General features: G+C 36.2%; 1 protein-coding gene across 6 annotated transcripts in view; it reads left to right on the top strand.

Annotated features, from left to right (window-relative positions):
* Positions 1–20,675, top strand: part of SMC5 (structural maintenance of chromosomes 5) — a 107,991-nt gene that overhangs the window by 18,121 nt on the left and 69,195 nt on the right. For 4 of the 6 annotated variants that reach the window (XM_024126725.3, XM_024126724.3, XM_024126726.2 and 1 more), the window contains 3 exons: positions 16,064–16,226; positions 17,226–17,360; positions 19,131–19,271. In XM_024126725.3, coding sequence (XP_023982493.1) covers positions 16,064–16,226; positions 17,226–17,360; positions 19,131–19,271 — 439 coding nt within the window. Of the gene's footprint in view, positions 1–26; positions 2,248–16,063; positions 16,227–17,225; positions 17,361–19,130; positions 19,272–20,675 lie in introns of those variants that run through there. The other 2 variants (XM_028493887.2, XM_028493886.2) reach the window with 2 other exon arrangements.

Here is a 20,675-nt window from a genome sequence, read left to right as displayed (position 1 = left end):
GGCCGCTGAGCCTGCGCGCCCGGAGCCTGTGCTCTGCAACGGGAGGGGCCACAACAGAGGGAGGCCCGCATACCACAAAAAAAAAAAGAAAAAAGAGTGTTCTTCCTATGTTTTCCTCATAAAAATTTAATTTATTGTAAAGATGGCATTTTAAGCATCGGTTATAAATTACTCAAATTGAGTTGAAATAATTAGCTGTTAATTTTTTAAATGGATAAATATAGAGCTTTATCAGCCACCCTGTACATAAATAAAATCTCAATGTGTTAAAGGCTGAGTGAAAAAAATATGTAACTTTGAAAATGATAGGAAAAAATGTAGAATATTTTTTAAATCTCAGGAAAGGGAGAGGCCTTTCTAAGTAGAACAGGGTAGCCAATAACCATATAAAGGAAGATAGGAAGAGCTCTAAGGAAGAGAAGGCTTTGATGACTGGAACTACATGGCCTCTGCAAACCACGAGGAAAGCTTGGCTGAGAACAGCAGGTCTCCACTTGAGATAGGCTGGGACATGGGACCCTTTACCAGAGCACTTGAGCCTGGACAAACTTCCCCTGAAGCAACAGAATACAAAGAAACTGTAAGGGACTAAAAATAACTGCACACATGGCAGTTGGGGCAGTTATGAACAATAAGATACAAAAAAGCCACAGACCAGTTGAGGTGCCAGGAGCAAAAGCAGGGCACTGTGCATAATCCCTGTACAAAGCACCACCAAGGCGGTGGGCAGGTTACCTAAGCTGTACCTCCTGCCCAACCCATGTACCTGCCCCTGTTGTTACCCATTTTAAGGACCCAAGCAACTCCTCCTGTGGAGTGAGCATGGGCACCTGACTCTTGTTTTCACCCCATTATGCTGCAGCATTAGACCCAATAAAGCCTTGCCTCGAAAAAAATAAACAAATAAAGGAAAATAAGAAATTTAGGCTCCATAGAAATCTAGCTAAATATAATGGTGCCATAGTTAAAAATGAGTGACAGATGGGAGGAAACATTTTCAGTACAGATAGCATGTACATGTCTCAAAATTACCAAAATACCAATGTTTAATCAAGTCAGTAAAAATTGTAAACAACTTAATAGAAAATAAGCAAAGAAATTTAATGCAAAGTAAATGGCCAGTAAATATATAGAGGCTACACCTCACTAGTTATCAAGGAAATCAAGGTGAAGATTCTTTTCTTCTCAGCTTAGAAAATTTTTAAAATAAAATTCAGTCATATGAAGGTATAGGAAAGTGAATCCTGTTGTGCACTGTTTGTGGGAGTACAGGCACTATATCCTATTCGGCAGCATCTATCAAATATTAAATACAAATATTCTTTGGTCCAGTCACTATTCTAGAGATTGCTCATTGACACGAAAGTAGCTTTTTCCTAATTTTAATAATGAAAATTATGAATAACTCAGATGTATATCACCTGATAAATGGGTAAACAAAATGTGATATATCCATACAATGACATTTTATTGAGCCGTAAAAAGGATTGAAGTACTGATAGATCCTATAACATGGGTAAACCTTGCGAACATAATGCTTGGTGAAAGAAGCCAGACACAAAAGAATACATGTTGCATGATTCCATTTATATGAAATGTCCAGAATAAGCAAATCCATAGAGACAGAAAATAGATTAGTGGTAGCTGGGGTATGAGGGGAAGAAAGAATGGGGAGTGATTGGTTTAACAGGTATGGGCTCCTCTTTTGGGAGATGAAAATATTCTGGAATTAGATGGTGGTGATGGTTGCACAACCTTGTGAATGCATTTAAAATCCGTGTTGCTACACACAATCTTTCAACTGTATACCTGAAAATGGTTAAACTAGTAAATTTTATACATTTTACCACCATTTTTTTAAACACCATCAAATTGTAGACTTTAAAATGGTGGATTGTATGGTATGTGAATTATATCTCAATTTTAAAAAGTACAAGCATACCTCGTTTCATTGTGCTTTGCAGATACATTGTTTTGTTTTTGTTTTGTTTTGTTTTTTACAAATTGAAGGTTTGTGGCAACCCCGCATTGTCAAATGATGGTTAGCATTTTTTAGGAATAAAGTATTTTTAATTAAGGTAGGTACATTGTTGTTTTAGATGTAATGCTGTTGCATACTTAGTAGACTACAGTATAGTATAAACAACTTTTATAAGTACTGGGAAACCGAAAAATTCGTATGATGTGCTTTATTGCAGTATTCTCTTTATTGTGGTGGTCTGGAACCAAACCCGCAATGTCTCCGAGGTATGCCTGTTGCCAGAGATACTCCTGGGTTAGCCTTGGTATCATTGATTGATCACAATGGTTTCTTAGATATTGAAACTGAAAAAATATACTAAGCCAGGTATATTTATAAAATACAGAGGAAGTATTAATATTTAAGTTTCAAAAGTCCATTATGGATGGCTGCAGGTCTTAAGCACTCCTGACTTTCTACTCTGGATCACCAAAGCCCAGTTGTCTTCTTAGTTATCTAAAGAGGTTAACTACTTGGTGTGCAGTAGCTACTTGCTCTAATAAGGTAACCAGTGACTATTAACCAGAGTTCTGTTACCAAGTCTGGCGCAAGGGGAGATTTCCCTTTCCCCATACTCAACATGGTTATGTTGTGCTCTCTTGTTCCATTAGGGTCCATGTGGCTTTGAGAGTACCAGACACAAAATGGCTCAATATTAGTTGTTGGAATTGTCATTGCTGTTGAATGGATGCATTAACTGACCACATATCCATTGAAGGCAACGGTGGATAGAATAGTCTCTGACATGCATTTATGCAATCATTTTTCAAATATTTATTAGTTCATTGGGGGATACAGCATTCTGCCATCATAGAATTTATGGTTAGAGGTGAAGAGGAGACATAAATAAATAGGTAATAAAATATTTTAGATGGTGATAAGCACTGTGTAGAAAAATAGAGGCAGGAAGAGAATATAGGGAATGCCAGAGTGGAAATTACAGTATTGAATAAGGTGATCAGGAAAGTTCTCCCTGAGGAAGTATTATTTGAACAAAGACTTGAAGAGAATAAGGGGATGAGCATGGAGATATTTGGAGAAACAGCATTTCAGGCAGAGGAATCTGTTAATGCTAAGACTCTGAAGTGGTACCTAGGGTCACTGGATTGCATTGAACAGGAAAAGTAAGTTCTGAAAATATCAGGGAGGGAGCCAGCTCATAAGGCCTTGTAGACCAATGTAAGGAATTTGCATTTATTTTGAATAAGATGGGAAGCCACCAGGACTTGAGCAGAGAGGTGACATAATCTAACTTAAATTTTAACCAGACCATTTAGGTTGCTGTGTGAAAAATAGAAAACAGAGGCAAAAGCAAGGATACCAATGTAGTGATGAATATACTAACCCTAAGAGAAATTAAAATAGTTTGGGGGCTTCCCTGGTGGCGCAGTGGTTGAGAATCTGCCTGCCAGTGCAGGGGACACGGGTTCGTGCCCTGGGATCCCACATGCCACAGAGTGGCTGGGCCCGTGAGCCACGGCCACTGAGCCTGTGCGTCCGGAGCCTGTGCTCCGCAACGGGAGAGGCCACAACAGTGAGAGGCCCGTGTGCCCCCCCCAAAAAAAAAAAAAAAAAAAAGAAATTTGGGATTTGCTTACAAATTGAATATAGGGTGTGAAAGAGAGGCATCAAAGAGGACTTGTACATATATAGATAATCTGGCATGCTTAAGAGCGGAGTTTCTTTTAGCTGAGGTAATGAAATCTGCGTCAGGATGTTTTAGGGTAAAATGAGAAGGTCATTTTGGAGTAAATTATATTTCATCAAATTAAGATGGCACCATTTGTAAAATGCAGCTTCCAATTGAACTATGACACAGTTTAAAATGTGCAACCCAGTTTCAGAAATGTTAAGATGGAAAAGAACAATAACAAAAACATGCTTTTCAGGGTCAGTAAAATACAGAGTAAAGTTTGAGATGCCTATATAGCCTTTCAGGTAGAAAAGTTGAATGGGCAATTGGATTTTTTAACCTATCGTTTGGCGAGAAGTCTGGGCCAAAGATAATACGTTTGGGGAGTTAGCAGCAGGGTGACTGAAATCTCCAAGGGAGAAGATACAAAGCAAAGAAGTCTAAGAGCTAGACCCTGTTGTACTGCAGCATTTAGAGGCTGAATATAGGGAAAGGAAACTGGGAAGAATGCTAGTGAGTCAGAAGAATATAGTACCTGGAAAGCAGTACTTTGAATGGCTTGAATGGCTTGAGGAGGAGGGAGTGATATGTGTCCAGTGTTGCTGATAGGTCGAGTAAAATGAAGACAAAGAACTTAAATTAGATTTAGCTCATTGTAGGCCTTGGCAAGGTTTAGGGGAGGTGGTGCTTTTATTTATTTCTGTTGGATGTTCAGGGAAGGCCTGTTGAGAATATTCATGAGTTGAGAACTAAATGAGAACCTTAAGAACTGGGAGTAGAGTATTCCAGGCAGATGGAATCGTTTGTGCTCAGGATCTAGGGCAGAATTAAATTTGTTGTTTCTGAGGAACAGAAAAATGGTAGTGTGGATGGAGTGAAATGAGGTATTTGTTATAGGACTTTGGAAGATACCATTTATTTGGTTCCTTGATACCATTTACTTTTTGTTCCTGATTTGGTGTTCTTTTAATTATGACTAGCTAATGAATTTTATCAGCATCTATTGAATTGATCATATTATTTTAATTGTTAAATTCAGTTAATTTCCTGATATTCACCCAGTTTTGCATTCTTAGAATAAATGCAGTATAGTCATAATTTTTGCATTGCTAGATTTGCTTTTCTCATGTTTTATTTAGGATTTTTATTTTGTTTGTGAAATATTTGTTGTTTGAATGTTTGGTTAAACTTAGTGATAAAATCATCTGAGCCTCGAGTTTTTTTGTTTTTTAATTTTTTAACTATTGATTTAACTTAATTAATGATAATGAATTATTTAGTTTTTCTATTTCTTGAATCATCATGGTAGTTTATACTTTTCTAAAAAAATTTTTCATCTTAGCTTTTAATTTTATTGGGCTAACTAATAGCTTCTTATGTAACTTTATTATATTTGTATTATGTTGTCTCATATATAATATATATTATCTAATTGTCTTCTGTAGTTGTATTCCCCTCTTTCATTCATGTTTCTTTCATGATTTGGAAAAAATTGATTTGTTAGTTTTATTAGTCTTTTGTAATGAATTAACTTTTTGCATTGTTATTTCTGTCTTAACATCATTGCTTTCTATTTCATTAATTTTTACTCTTACCTTTACTAATTCTTCTTTAAACTTTTGGTTTTTTGTTCTAATTTCTTGAACTGGATATTTATTGTACTAATTTTCAGTCTTTTGTTTTTTCCCTGATGTAAATAGTTAACGTTAAAAATTTCCCTCTCAGTATTGCTTTAGTTCCATCTCCCAAATTTTGGTATATTGTATTTTCGTACTTTTCAGCTGTGAATGTTTTCTTCATTTTCTTTTTGAGTTCATAAATTAAAAGTTGTTTCAGATTCTAATGTAGTGATTTTCCTGTTACATTTTAGTATTGATTTCCACTTTCATAGTAGTGGGGTAAAAGAAAGAAAGAGAGAGAGAGAGAGAGAGAGAGAGGAGGGAGGGAGAGAGAGATGGTCTTTATGTTCCCAATCCTTTGAAATTTGTTGAGACTTACTTGTACTGAGCTTTAGTAATTGTTACTTGTTTGGTTGAAAGAATGAGAATTCTGCTGTTGTATGTGCAATGTTCAGTGTTTGTCCATTTGTTCAAGCTTATTAGTTATATTGCTAAATCTTCAGTATTTTAGCTGATTGCTGTTGTCAGATCAATTCCTTAATTACTGAGAAAAGTGTATTACACTATCCCTTTATGTAGATTCGTCAATTACCCTTGTTCTGTCAATTTTTGCCTTATATATTTTCAGGACATTATTGAATTCTTTATTGTTATGTTCTGATTTCATCTTTCGAGACTTTTTGCTTTAGAATCTGTTTAATTTGCTATGAGTGAATGTAGTTAGCAGCTTTCTCTTTAAATATTTTCCTGGTTATCTTTCATTCATTTCAAGTTTTTAATATCTTTTTTATCTTATTTAAACAAGGATAGCTGGGTGGTGTTTTTCATATAGTCTTTTAAGTAATACATACAGTTCATTTACTGTAATTACTTGTACGTTTGGACTTATTTTTACTGCCTTATTCTGTGCCTTTAATTTGGCCCACTTTTCAGTATTTGTTTCCTTTCTTGCCTTCATTTGGATTTTTTTGTTTGGTTAATTTTTCTTTTTTTATTGTTTTGGAAATTATGCATTCTTCTCGTTTTAATGGTTATTAGAATTTTTAACAAATACTTTAATAGAGTCTAGACTTAATTAAATTTTCATCTTCCTAGTGAATAAATATCTTAGAGTACTTTTTATAACTTTTTCTCTGAATTTATATGCCACTTTAATTCTGTCTTGTTTCTTAAACTCTTCAAGACATAATAACTATTATTAATTTAAACTGTAATGTTTGTTTAGAATTACGCCACATATTTTGTTTGCTTTGCTTTTCATTCTTTCTTGCATTTGTTTTCCCTCTGGGATCACTTTCTGCCAGAGGACATTCTTTTTTTTTTTTTTTTTTTTTTTTTTTTTGCTGTCCGCACAGGCTCTGGACGCGCAGGCTCAGCGGCCATGGCTCACGGGCCCAGCCGCTCTGCGGCATGTGGGATCTTCCTGGACCGGGGCACGAACCCGTGTCCCCTGCATCGGCAGGCGGACTCTCAACCACTGCACCACCAGGGAAGCCCCAGAGGACATTCTTTAAAGTTTCCTTTAATGAAGCTCTTCTAACACTCGGTGTTTGTCTGTAAATATTTTGCTCTAAATCCTGAAAGGTGTATTTGCTTTATATAAAATTCTACACTGATAGATCTTTTCTCAGCACATGCAAAGTATTCCATTGTCTTCTGTTGTGAATCTAATCTTAGTTTCTTTGTTAGTAATTGTTTTTGGTGTTTTATAGTTTCACATCATGTATTTATGTGTGGATTTATTTTTTATTAATACTGTGATTTATTCTTAAATCTGTAGTTTGGAAAATTCTTATCTGTTATTTCTCCAAATACTGCCACTGACCCATTCTTGACCTCCCTTCCTTCCAGAACTCTTACAAGACAGATGTTAGGCTTTCTCAGTCATCCATGTCTCTTAACATCTTTCATATTTTTCATCTTTTTATGTCTATGTTGCATTCTAGATCCATTTCTCTTTGGTTCTTTTTCAGATCTATTGTTTATATTTTCAATCTTTTATTTCTTAAAATATAATAAACCTACTTATACTTGAGTCCTTTGATTCCAATATGATTTTACTTTCTATTTCTGCTAGTTCTTACTCTTGAAGCTTTGTTTTCTTGCGTGTGTGTTTCCAGCGAGCTTCTCCTTTCTCTTGGAACTTATCTGTGTTAAACTCTTTGATGATAAAGGTAGATTCCTGCAGAGGAATTTTTGTTAACTTCTGTTAAAGATCATTGGATACTTTTAAACCATTATCTCAATATACAGAATTCTCAGTTTGAGGGTTTTTGAACCTCCTTACGTCTGTCATGTAACTTCAAGATACAAATCTGGGGCTTCCCTGGTGGCGCAGTGGTTGAGAGTCCACCTGCCAGTGCAGGGAGCACAGGTTCGTGCCCCCATCCGGTAGGATCCCGCATGCCGTGGCGCGGCTGGGCCCGTGAGCCATGGCCGCTGGGCCTGTGCATCCGGAGCCTGTGCTCCGCAACGGGAGAGGCCACAGCAGTGAGAGGCCCGCGTACCGCCCCCCCCCCCCAAAAAAAAAGATACAAAACTGTTTGAGAGTGACTTGGGGTTAGTAATTCTCAGGGTAAAATTTTTCTTCATTTCACAGTTCGAGTCATAGTTTGATACAGGCAAGTTTGCCTTGCTGTGGCTGTTGGTGGTGGTGGAGGTAATGGAGTAATTCTAGTTTACCCTCACAGTGACAGTATAGCCTTTTGGGGATGGTTTCTTTTTTCCTTTTTCTTTTTTTTTTTTTTTAATTAAAGTATAGTTGATTTACAGTGTTGTGTTAATTTCAGCTGTACCGCAAGGTGACTCAGTTATATACATATATATCTTCCTTTTTATATTCTTTTCCATTATCCCAGGAGATTGGATATAGTTCCCTGTGCTCTACAGTAGGACCTTGTTGTTTATCCATTCTAGATGTACTAGTTTGCATCTACTATCCCCAAATTCCCAGCCAATCCTTCTCCTACCCCTCCTCCCCCTTGGCAACCACAGGTCTGTTCTCTATGACTGTGAGTCTGTTTCTGTTTTGAAGATAGGTTCATTTGTGTCATATTTTAGATTCCACATATAAGTGATATCATATTCATCTTTCTCTTTCTGACTTACTTAGTGTGATAATTTCTAGTTGCATCCATGTTGCTGCAAATGACATTATTCTGTTCTTTTTTATGGCTGAGTAGTATACCATTGCATATATATATACCACATCTTCTTTATCCATTCATCTGTTGATGGACATTTAGGTTGTTTCCATGTCTTAGCTATTGTGAATGGTAGTGCTCTGAACATTGGGGTGCATATATCTTTTTGAATTATAGTTTTCTCCAGATATATGCCCAGCAGTGGGATTGCTGGATCATATGGTAATTCTATTTTTAGTTTTCTGAGGAACCTCCATACTGTTTTCCTTAGTGGCTGTACCAAGTTACATTCCCACCAACAGTGTAGGAGGGTTCCCTTTTCTTCACACCCTCTCCAACATTTATTTGTAGACTTTTTAATGATGGCCATTGTGATCGGCATGAGGTGGTACCTTGTTGTGGTTTTGGTTTGCATTTACTCTAATAATTGGTGATGTTGAACATCTTTTCATGTGCCTACTGGCCATCTGTATGTCTTCTTTGGAGAAATATCTATTTAGGTCTCCTGCCCATTTTTCAATTGGGTTGTTTGTCTTTTTGTTATTGAGCTGTATGAGTTGTTTGTATATTTTGGAAGTTAAGCCCTTGTCAGTCACATTGTTTGCAAATATTTTCTCATTCTGTGGGTTGTCTTTTCATTTTGTTTATGGTTTCCTTTGTTGTGCAAAAGCTTGTAGGTTTGATTAGGTCCCATTTGTTTATTTTTGTTTTTATTTCTATTGCCTTGGGAGACGGAAGAAAACACTTGTATGATTTATGTCAGAGAATGTTTCGCCTATACTCTATTCTAGTAGTTTTATGGTGTCATGTCTTACGTTTAAGTCTTTAAGCTATTTTGAGTTTGTTTTTGTGCAGAGTGTGAGGGTGTGTTCTGACTTCATTGATTTATAGGCAACTGTCCAACTTTCCCAGTACCACTTGCTGAAGAGATTGTCTTTTTCCCATTTTATATTCTTGCCTCCTTTGTCAAAGATTGACCGTAGGTGTGTGGGTTGATTTCTGGGCTATTTTATTCCATCGATCCATATGTCTGTTTTTGTACCAGTACCACACTGTTTTGATTATTGTAGCTTTGTAGTATTGCCTGAAGTCTGGGAGGGTCATACCTCCTGCTTTGTTTTTTCCCTCAGGATTCCCTTAGCAATTCTGGGTCTTCTGTGGTTCCATATAAATTTTTGTATTATTTGTTCTAGTTATGTGAAAAATGTCATGGGTGACTTGCTAGGGATCACATTAAATCTGTAGATTGCTTTGGATAATATGGTCGTTTTAACAATATCAATTCTTCCTGTCCAAGAGCATGGGATATCTTTTCATTTCTTTGAATCCTCTTTGATTTCCTTTATTAATGTTTTATAGTTCTCAGCATATAAGTCTTTCACCTCCTTGGTCAGGTTTATTCCTAGGGTTTTTTTGGTGCAATTTTTAAAGGGATTGTTTTTTTTACATTCCCTTTCAAATTTTCATGGTTAATGTAAAGAAATGCAGTTGATTTCTGAATGTTAATCTTGTATTCTGCTACCTTGCTGAATTCATTTATCAGATCTAGTGGCTTTTGTGTGGTGTACGTAGGGTTTTCTATGTATACTATCATGTCATCTACATATAGTAAATATTTTACCTCTTCCCTTCCAATTTGGATACCTTCTATTTCTTTTTCTTTTCTGAGTGCTGTGGCTAGGACTTGCAATACTATGTTGAATAGAAGAGTTGAGAGTGGTGATCCTTGTCTTGTTCCAGGTTTTAGCAAGAAGGCTTTCCACTTTTCACCACTGAGTATTGTATTGGCTGTGGGTTTGTCATAAATGGCTTTTATTATGTCGAGATATGTGCCCTCTATACCCACTTTGGTAAGAGTTTTCATCATGAATGGATGTTGAATTTCGTCAACTCCTTTTTCTGTATCTATTGAGATGATGATGTGGTTTTCGACTTTTGTTTTGTTAATGTGGTGTATTAACATGGATTGATTTGCATATATTGAATCATCCTTGTGAACTTGAGATGAATCCCACTTGGTCATGGTGTATAATCTTTTTTATGTATTGTTGGATTTGGTTTGCTAATATTTTGTTGAGAACGTTTGCATCTATTACTAACCGAAGATGTTATAATTTTCTTTTTTGGTGATGTCTTTGTCTGGTTTTGGTATCAGGGTGATGGTGGCTTCATAGAATGTCTTTGAGAGTGTTCCCTCCTCATCAGTCTTTTGAAAGAGTTTTAGAAGGATCAGTATAAGTACGATCTTCATATGTTTGGTAGAATTCGCCTGTGAAGCCATCTGGTCCTGGACTTTTGTTTGTAGGGAGTTTTTTTGTTTTATTTTTTAATTACAGATTCTATTTCACCTCTAGTGATCGATCTGTTCAAATTATCTTTCTTCTTGATTCAGTTTTGGTGGGCTCTGTGTTTCTAGAAAGTTGTCCATTTCTTACAGGTTGTCAACTTTGTTGGCATATAATTATTCATAGTATTCTCTTATGGTTTTTTGTATTTCTGCGGTATCGGTTGAGAGTTCTCCTTTTTCATTTCGTATTTTGTTTATTTGGATTCTCTCTTTTTTCTTCTTGGTGAACCTGGCCAGAGGCATGTCAATTTTGTTTACCCTTTCAAAGAACCAGCTCTTTGTTTTACTAATTTTTTTCTGTTGTGTTTTTAATGTCTATTTTATTTATTTCTTCTCTGTTCTTTATTATTTCCTTCCTTCTGCTGACTTTAGGTTTTGTTTATTTTTCTTTTTTCTAATTCTTTTAGGTGGTAGGTTAGGTTGTTTATTTGAGGTTTTTCTTATTTTTTGAGGAAGGCCTGTATCGCTGTGAACTTCCTTCTAAGAACTGCTTTTGCTGCGTCTCATAGATTTTGTATGGTTGTGTTTTCATTGCCATTTGTCTCCAGGTATTTTTAATTTCCTTTTTGATTTCCTCGTTGACCCATTGATTTTTTTAGTAGCATGTTGTTTAGTCTCCATGTAATTATTTTTTTCTCATTTCTTTTCCTGTGGTTGATTTCTTGTTTCATGCCATTGTGGTTGGAGAAGATCCTTGAAATAATTTCTGTACTCTTAAATTTGTTGAGGTTAGTTTTGTGCTCTAGTATGTGGTCAGTCCTAGAGAATATTCCATGTACACTTGAAAAGAATGTGTATTCTGGGTTTTTTTTGGATGTAATATTCTGAAAATATCAATTAAGTCTAACTTCTATTGTATCATTCAGGATCTCTGTTCCTCTATTGATTTTCTGTCTAGAAGATCTGTTTGTTGATGTGAGTGGGGTGTTAAAGTCTCCTATTATTGTATTCCCATCAATTTCTGCCTTTATGTCTGCTATTATGTTTTATGTATTTGTATTCTCCTATATTAGGTGCATATATGTTGATGAGTGTAAAATCCTCTTCTTGTATTGACCTTTTTATCATTATATAGTATCCTTCTTTATCTTTCTTTATGGCCTCTGTTTTAAAATCTATTTTGTCCGATATGCATATTGTGACTCCCGCTTTCTTGTCATTTCCGTTTGCATGAAATATCTTTTTCCATCCCCTCCCTCGCTTTCAGTCTGTGTGTGTCCTTTGCCCTAAGGTGGATCTCTTGTAGGCAGCATATTGTAGGCTCTTGTTTTTTCATCCAGTCAGCCACTCTGTGTCTTTTGTTGGAACATTTAGTCCATTGACATTTAAGGTAATTATTGATACATATATATTTATTGCCATTTTAAACCTTGTTTTCCAGTTGATTGTATGTTTCTTCTTCGTTCCTTTCCCTTTTTTTCCTTTTGTGATTTGATTACTTTCTTTTATTTTATGATTGTGTTCTCTTCTTTTTGGTTTTTGTGAATCTATTGTATGTTTTTGATTTATCGTTGCCCTGTTTTTCAAGTATGTTAACCCCTTCTTATATCTGCTTGCTTTAGACTGATAGTCATACAGGCTCAAACACAGTCTAAAAAAAAGAAGAATCTACATTTTCTTACTCTTCTTCCCCACATTTTATGATTTTGATGTCCTTTTTTTACATCTTCATGTTTATTCTTTTGCTGTTCCTTGTCTTTATCATAGCTTTCACAAATAGGTTTTTTATTTTTTTTCTTTTTGATCTGTATACTGGCTTATTTCAGTGGTTTACTTTCCAATTGTGATTTCCTCCTTCCTATATCTTCTTGCTTTTTTCTATTTAGAGAAGACCTTTCAATATTTCTTTTAGGTTAGGTTTAGTATTGCTGTATTCTTTCAGTTTTTGCTTGTCTGAGAAATTCTTTATCTCTCCTCCTATTCTAAATGATAATCTTGCTAGGTAGAGTATTCTAGGTTGCACATTTTTCCCTTTTAAGACTTTGAATATATTTTGCCACTCCCTTCTGGCCTGCAGTGTTTCTGTGGAGAAATCAGCTGATAGTCTTATGGGGGTTCCCTTGAAATTAACTCTGCTTTTCTCTTGCTGCCTTTAGAATCTTCTCTTTATTTTTAACTTTTACCATTTTTATTATAATATGTCTTGATGTAGGTCTGTTTGGGTTCATCTTTTTTGGGACCTTCTGTTTCCTGTATCTGGATATCTGTTTCCTTCTTTAGGTTTGGGAAGTTTTCAGCTGTAGTTTCTTCAAATACATTTTCAATCCCATTTTCTCTTTCTTCTCCTTCTGGAATCCTTGTTATACGTAGATTGGCATGCTATAGGTCTCTTATATTGCTTTTTTTTTTTTTTTTCCATTTGGCTTTCTGTCTGCTGTTTTTTTTTTTTTTTTGTGGTATGCGGGCCCCACACCGCTGCGGCCTCTCCCGTTGCGGAGCACAGGCTCCGGACGCGCAGGCCCAGCGGCCATGGCCCACGGGCCCAGCCGCTCCGCGGCACGCGGGATCCTCCCAGACCGGGGCGCGAACCCAGCCCCCCCGCATCGGAAGGCGGACGCGCAACCACCGCGCCACCAGGGAAGCCCCTGTCTGCTGTTTTGATTGGATAATTTCCATTATTCTATCTTCCAGATCGCTTACTCTTTCTTCTGCATTAATACAATAGTGATTCAATATTTTATACATTATATGCCATTTAAAGTTATTATAAAATAATGGCTGTATTTTCCTGTGCTGTAAAATACATCCTTGTTGCTTATTTATTTTATACATAGTAGTTTGTATCTGTGAGTCTGTTTTGGTTTTGTTATACTCATGTTTTATTTTTTAGATTCCACATAAAAGTGATAACATAGAGCATTTGTCTGACCTATTTCACTAAGCATAATACCCTCTAGCTCCATCCATGTTGTTGCAAATGGCAGAATTTCATTTTATTTTTGTATGACTGAGGTAATATTCCCTTGTATATACATATCACATTTCTTTATCCATTCATCTGTTGACGGACGCATAGGTTGCTTCCATATCTTGGCTACTAAAAATAATGCTGCTATGAACTTTGGGGTGCATCTGTCTTTTCAAATTAGTGTTTTCACTTTCTTCGGATATATACCCAGGAAAGGAATTGCTGGATCCTATGGTAGTTCTATTTTTAGTTTTTTGAGGAACCTCTATACAGTGTTCTATAGTTGCTGTACCAATTTACATTCCCACCAACAGTGTGCTAGGGTTGGCTTTTTTCACATCCTTGCCAACATTAGTCATTTATAGACTTTTTGATTATAACCATTTGAACAGGTGTGAGGTGATATCTCATGGTGGTTTTGATTTGCATTTCTCTGATGATTAGTGATGGTGAATATCTTTTCCATGTGCCTGTTGGCCATCTGTATATCTTCCTTGGAAATATGTCTATTCAGGTCTTCTGCCATTGTTAAATTGTTTTTTTAATTGAATTTTATGAGCTGTTTATGTATTTTGCATATTACCCCTTATTGGTCATAACATTTGCAGATATTTTCTCCCATTCACTAGGTTATCTTTTTGTTTTGTCAATGGTTTCCTTTGATGTACAAAAACTTTTAAGTTGAATTAGGTCTGATTTGATTTTTTGTTTGTTTTTTAATTTTTTTTTTTTTTTTTTTTTTTTTTTTTTGTGGTATGCGGGCCTCACACCGCTGCGGCCTCTCCCGTTGCGGAGCACAGGCTCCGGACGCGCAGGCCCAGCGGCCATGGCCCACGGGCCCAGCCGCTCCGCGGCACGCGGGATCCTCCCAGACCGGGGCGCGAACCCAGCCCCCCCGCATCGGAAGGCGGACGCGCAACCACCGCGCCACCAGGGAAGCCCCTGTCTGCTGTTTTGATTGGATAATTTCCATTATTCTATCTTCCAGATCGCTTACTCTTTCTTCTGCATTATTCATTCTGCTATTCATTGCCTTTAGCTCAGCTTTTGTCTCAGCAAATGAATTTTATAATTTTTCTTGTCTCTTCCTTATAGTTTCTACTTCCTTTTCACAGTAATTTGCATTTCTGTTGATAGCCTGTCTTAATTCCTTCAGTATTTTTGTTACCTTCTTTTTGAACTTGGTGTCTGTTAGACTGAAGAGGTCTGTTTCATTGTTACTTCAGGGTAATTCTCTTGGTCTTTTCACTGGGAAGGGTTCCTCTTATATCTCTCTTATCTGTGTGTTTAGGAGAAACAATTATATACCGTAGTCTTGGAGGGCTATTTATATGCAGGAGCGTCCCTGTGTAGCTTGTGTGGGTTTAATATTTTTTTGGTGTGAGGGTTGCTTTTGGTTTGGATGCTTGCCGTTACTTTCCTCAGCGTGTACTAGCTGTTATCCCTTCATAAGGGCTATGCAGGTGCACTGCCTGCACACGTTTCCAGGAGGTGGGGGAAGCAACCAGCACCCACTCATGGGACCCTTGGCAGCGGCAGCAGTCCACGCCCATCTCTGGAGTCCTAGATGGCAGTGGTGGCTCGCACCCATCCCTGGAGCTCTTGTAGGTGGTGCCCTGCTGCCTGAAAGCACACGTGCAGAGAAAGGAGCTTCTATGGCAGTCCCACCCCTCTCCTCACACACACCCCAACAATGGCACCTTGTCTCTCTGGTGGTCCCAGGCTTCTTCCCATGCTGCTGATTGCCAGTGAAGAAGATGGATGAATAGATAGGAGGTGTGAAGTAGTAGTACTTTTAAATCAAGAAATAAGTAAATACCCTTCTTTCAGATTTTCTACTTTTTAATGTTCCTTATAGTCATATGGTACAGTCTTCTCTGAATTCAGAGTGGTGGAGTGTAAGATGAGGAAACCATGGGCCACCTGTATGGGCAGGCTGGTTTTGATGTCTGGAAATGCATATGTAAGAGTTAGTTTTCATTCATACATTTTCCAAGTAGAGAGAGTTTTGAGGTTTAACTGTTGTATGCTTTTATATACCAACACATTTAAAATTGTAGTCAACACGTGATTGGAGTGTAGCATAATGATTAAAGGATAAATAACTCCTCTGGCAGTGTTTGGGAATTAGTATTGGCATTTGTTTTAATTTTTTTTTAACAGTTTAAATAATTTCAAATGTTTAAAGAGTAATAACCTACAGGTGGTCAGTTACGTATTATCACTAATAAAATGTCAGGCGTTCCTTCTTTGGAAGGGCCAAAATGTCAAAAGGAGTAAAAATGATAATAATAATCCTATGTGGCAACCTTTGATGCAAGAGAATTTTAGAAATTTTATTTCTAAAATTATGTATTTTGAGTATAAACATTTTTAATTTATTTTTTAACTAGGTTCAGGACTTCTGGAAATCTTGTAATCACTCGTGAGATTGATGTGGCAAAAAATCAGTCCTTTTGGTTCATCAACAAAAAATCTACAACTCAGAAAGTAGTAGAAGAGCAGGTTGCAGCCTTAAATATTCAAGTGGGCAATCTTTGCCAGTTTCTACCTCAGGTATGAGAGAATTAAATGTAAAGGTGGGAAAATTTTGTGTATGTTTCCTCTTTATGTCATATAAGAATGTAAATACTTTTTAAGAGTATTTAAAATGAGCATAGTGGTCTTAATACTTACTTAACAGTTCTTTGTAAAAGGTAGCATCTCATCTCTTACAGTATAATCTTACTAATTTGTAGTAATTTGGAAATATTCAATTAATGAGCCTGTTAAAGTATTGTAAAGGAAATAAAGGTATTATTTTTAAGTACAGAGAGTAGCTTGAACAGCTGTGTGCTCCCATTCATAGAGTCGTAAAATTTTGTTAATAAACAACTTAATCAGTGTGTTTGTATAAAATATTTTATATACTAAGACTTTTAAATCTATAGATTTGCCTTCTAAAAACCTTTCATATTTTAAGTTTGTTTAGTAAAAATAAAACATCCTGATATTGCATGTTATATGTTAAAATCAGATCTTTTAAATTTGTCTTTGAATGCAGTCTAGTGACTGAATTATAGTTCATTTTTTTCTTCAGAAACTGATGATTTGGTTATTATGTCCAAGTGAAAGAAAAGTTAAAATTTGAAAGTATTTATCAGCTCATATAAGACTGTCTACAGAAGTAGATGTTTAAAATTGCTCTGTTTTTTTTTTTTTTTTAACTTCTAGTATTTCATTCCAAATTATGTGTAGTAGATAATCATTTCAGTCCAGGGAAGTATTTTTTCTTTTATTTCCAAACTATTTGTTAAATGTGTATAAAACTTTCAACCTGGAAATATTGACATTGAAATTTTTTTAAGGTTCTCAGAAAGATGACAGTTTATACCCTAAGTTTATTATTTTAAAGAATGATATATGAAGGACAGGGTTTATATTAAGATTCACATCTCAAAATAAAGGGGTTTTTTTTCTTTTAAATGAGTTTCTTCTTGACAGGTATCATTGAAAAATGTTTTGAAGATATTTATAAACGATAATATTAACTGATATTTAAGTTTTTTGCTCTAGGATAAAGTTGGAGAATTTGCTAAACTCAGTAAAATTGAACTCCTTGAAGCTACTGAGAAGTCAATTGGTCCTCCAGAAATGCACAAATACCACTGTGAGCTCAAAAACTTCAGGGAGAAAGAAAAACAACTAGAGGTATTTATAAATAGACAATTCATTTTATGTCTCTCATTGATTTCTATGTCTCAAAATGTGGGAAAGTAAATAGTAGTTCTGATTCATTGAGTGCATTCATATATTTGTGATTTTTTTCACCTAGGATTTTGTTGCTAACATTAATTAAGTTAGGTGACAAAAAGTGGGAATGGACTTTATATAAAGTTTGAAAATTTAGACTATCATTTCATCAAATATATGTTACTAATTGAATTTCTAAAGCAGCAGTCCCCAACCTTTTTGGCACCAGGGACCGGTTTCATGGAAGGCAGTTTTTCCTACGGATGGGGGGAGGGGTGGGAGATGGTTCAGGCAGTAATGCGAGCGATGGGGAGCAGCAGATGAAGCTTCACTCACTTGCCTCCTGCTGTGCAGCCTGGTTCTTAACAGGCCGCGGACCGGTACCGGTCCACAGACTGGGGGTTGGGGACCCCTGTTCTAAAGAACCGATAATAGTATTATAAAGTATTTTTTTCTCTCAGGAAGTTTCAGTGTTATTCTTTTATTCATTCAGTATTTACTAAACACCTCCTATATGTCAAGCACTGTGTAAGGCTTTGGGTAATACAGCAGATATGTAGCTTTTAATATAGTGTCTCTGTTGAGCCAGTTCTCATATTTTTTTCAATTGTGTGAGGATGGACTCTAAAAGAACTGTACATTTAGTTGCATTGTTTGATTTTTATTTTCACCTTTAATAAATAAATTAAAATGTTCTTTTATAGCATATCGTTCGAAAAGGTGCTTTATTTAATGAATCATTTTCCATATCTCAGCAGCTAAAATAAATTCAGTAAATTTTTTTTTTTGCGGTACGCGGGCCTCTCACTGTTGTGGCCTCTCCCGCTGCGGAGCACAGGCTCCAGACGCGCAGGCTCAGCGGCCATGGCTCACAGGCCCAGCCGCTCCATGGCATGTGGGATCTTCCCGGACTGGGGCACGAACCCGTGTCCCCTTCATCGGCAGGCGGACTCTCAACCACTGCGCCACCAGGGAAGCCCCAGTAAATTTTTGTATTGAGAAATCTTGTAAACAAATGCTTTCTCTTAAACTGTCATTGTCTGTACTTGATAATGAGTTTTATTATAATTTAATACTATTTTTATTGTTATACTTATTCAGAGTGAATGGCTAAAGGAGTCGTAATTATTTTATCCTACTTTATATACTTTGTCGGTCCTTTTACTTTTCCCCACATCAGACAATCTTAATACACCCCTCTGAAATACTCACTGAAACTACCTACCAAACTCTGAAAGAAAACAAACGTATTCTACTAAGCTCTGAGTACATTTTTGGCATTTGTTAATTCACAATATAAAGGCTGAATTTTAGCTTTCCTTTATCTCATTTCTAAGTCCCTCAGTCATTGGTATTTATAACATAGTAATCATAATAATACCACTTTTCATTTGTATGTCATGTTACAGCTTTTGTTGAGCTTTCACCTATAGTAAGTTGAGTTGCTTCTACCCTTGAGGTGAATAGGGCAGATACCTCTCTTCTCTTTAGGCAAGAAGAGTCCAGGCTTAGAGATGTGGCAGGGCTTCCTTACAGTCCCATAATTAATAAATAGTAGAACCTAGACCAGAATTCAGGTGTGCACATTAGTTTCACACAGTTCTTAAGAACTCCTGTGGAATCATTTATTGTGAAATTTTGCTAGCACTGTACATTTTTCATTATTAAAAGCTTTGACCTTTTGTCTTTCTTAAGTTAAACGAATTGTTAAATAAATATTTATTTTAGACCTCATGCAAAGAGAAAACTGAATATCTAGAGAAGATGATTCAGAGGAATGAAAGATATAAACAAGATGTGGAGAGGTTCTATGAACGTAAGCGACATTTAGATTTGATTGAGATGCTTGAAGCAAAAAGGCCATGGGTGGTAAGTGTGAGTTATTAAAGGTGAAAATAGTGATTCTTTAATTAGCAGAAAAGTTATAAAGAAGGCACTAATTACTGTGTATTCAAATTAGGTGCTTTTGTTCATTTTTGCTTTGTATATCATACATAGTAACATTTATCTCTTTCTTTGTGTTATTATATAACTGTGTGCTATGTTGTTGTTATTGCATAACAGATAACAGTTGATTAAGTCTGCCCTTAATTTTTCTAGATTTGAGTCAACAGATAGTTTTGTTTTATAAAATGTTAATGAGCTAAAAGTGGTTACATATGTAAAAATTAAATCTTTGAGTGTCCTCAGGTCACTGAGAATTTACTTTGAGTGTGCTACTAATATCAGCTTCAGCTAGAGAGAAAGCTGAAGGATATTAATTGTAATCTTCTACTCATTATGCTTCATAAGCTTACTGAGGCTACTGTTTTTAATCACTCTGTGATGTATACTGTTTAAAACCACAGTTTGGGCCAAAGATTCATTTCCCTCAATACATTACTTTTCAGTGGGTGGAACAAAATAAGAAAGTTTAATAATGTTTTTAAGGCTAGGATGGAAATAATTATTAGATTGGAGAAATATGTGGCTTTATTTGTGACCTTCTCCCACCCACCCTAACCCCACCACCCCTACTTCACCCTATCCTTTCCCATAATTCCATTTTCTTAAACTTTTTTCTTCAGCTCATTTTGATTAGGTTTATCCTATGTCCATTCTTCTTCTTCTTTTTTTTTTTTAACATCTTTATTGGGGTATAATTGCTTTACAATGGTGTGTTAGTTTCTGCTTTACAACAAAGTGACTCAGTTATACATATACATATGTTCCCATATCTCTTCCCTCTTGCATCTCCCTCCATCCCATCCTCCCTATCCCACCCCTCTATGTGGTCACAAACCACCTAGCTGATATCCCTGTGCCATGCGGCTGCATCCCACTAGCTATCCACCCTACGTTTCGTAGTGTATATATGTCCATGCCACTCTCTTACTTCGTCACAGCTTACCCTTCCCCCTCCCCATATCCTCAAGGCCATGCTCTAGTAGGTCTGTGTTTTATTCCCGTCCTACCCCTAGGATCTTTGTGACATTTTTTTTTCTTATATTCCATATATATATGTTAGCATACGGTATTTGTTTTTCTCCTTCTGACTTACTTCACTCTGTATGACAGACTCCAGGTCTATCCACCTCATTACAAATAACTCAGTTTCATTTCTTTTTATGGCTGAGTAATATTCCATTGTATATATGTGCCACATCTCCTTTATCCATTCATCTGTTGATGGACACTTAGGTTGCTTCCATGTCCTGCCTATTGTAAATAGAGCTGCAATGAACATTGGGGTGCATGTGTCTTTTTGAATTATGGTTTTCTCTGGGTATATGC

This window comes from Physeter macrocephalus, chromosome 9 (assembly GCF_002837175.3).
Source record: "Physeter macrocephalus isolate SW-GA chromosome 9, ASM283717v5, whole genome shotgun sequence".
Classification (NCBI taxonomy): domain Eukaryota; kingdom Metazoa; phylum Chordata; class Mammalia; order Artiodactyla; family Physeteridae; genus Physeter; species Physeter macrocephalus.
Note: the sequence above shows the minus strand (reverse complement) of the source record. Positions and strands in the feature narration are given on the sequence as shown.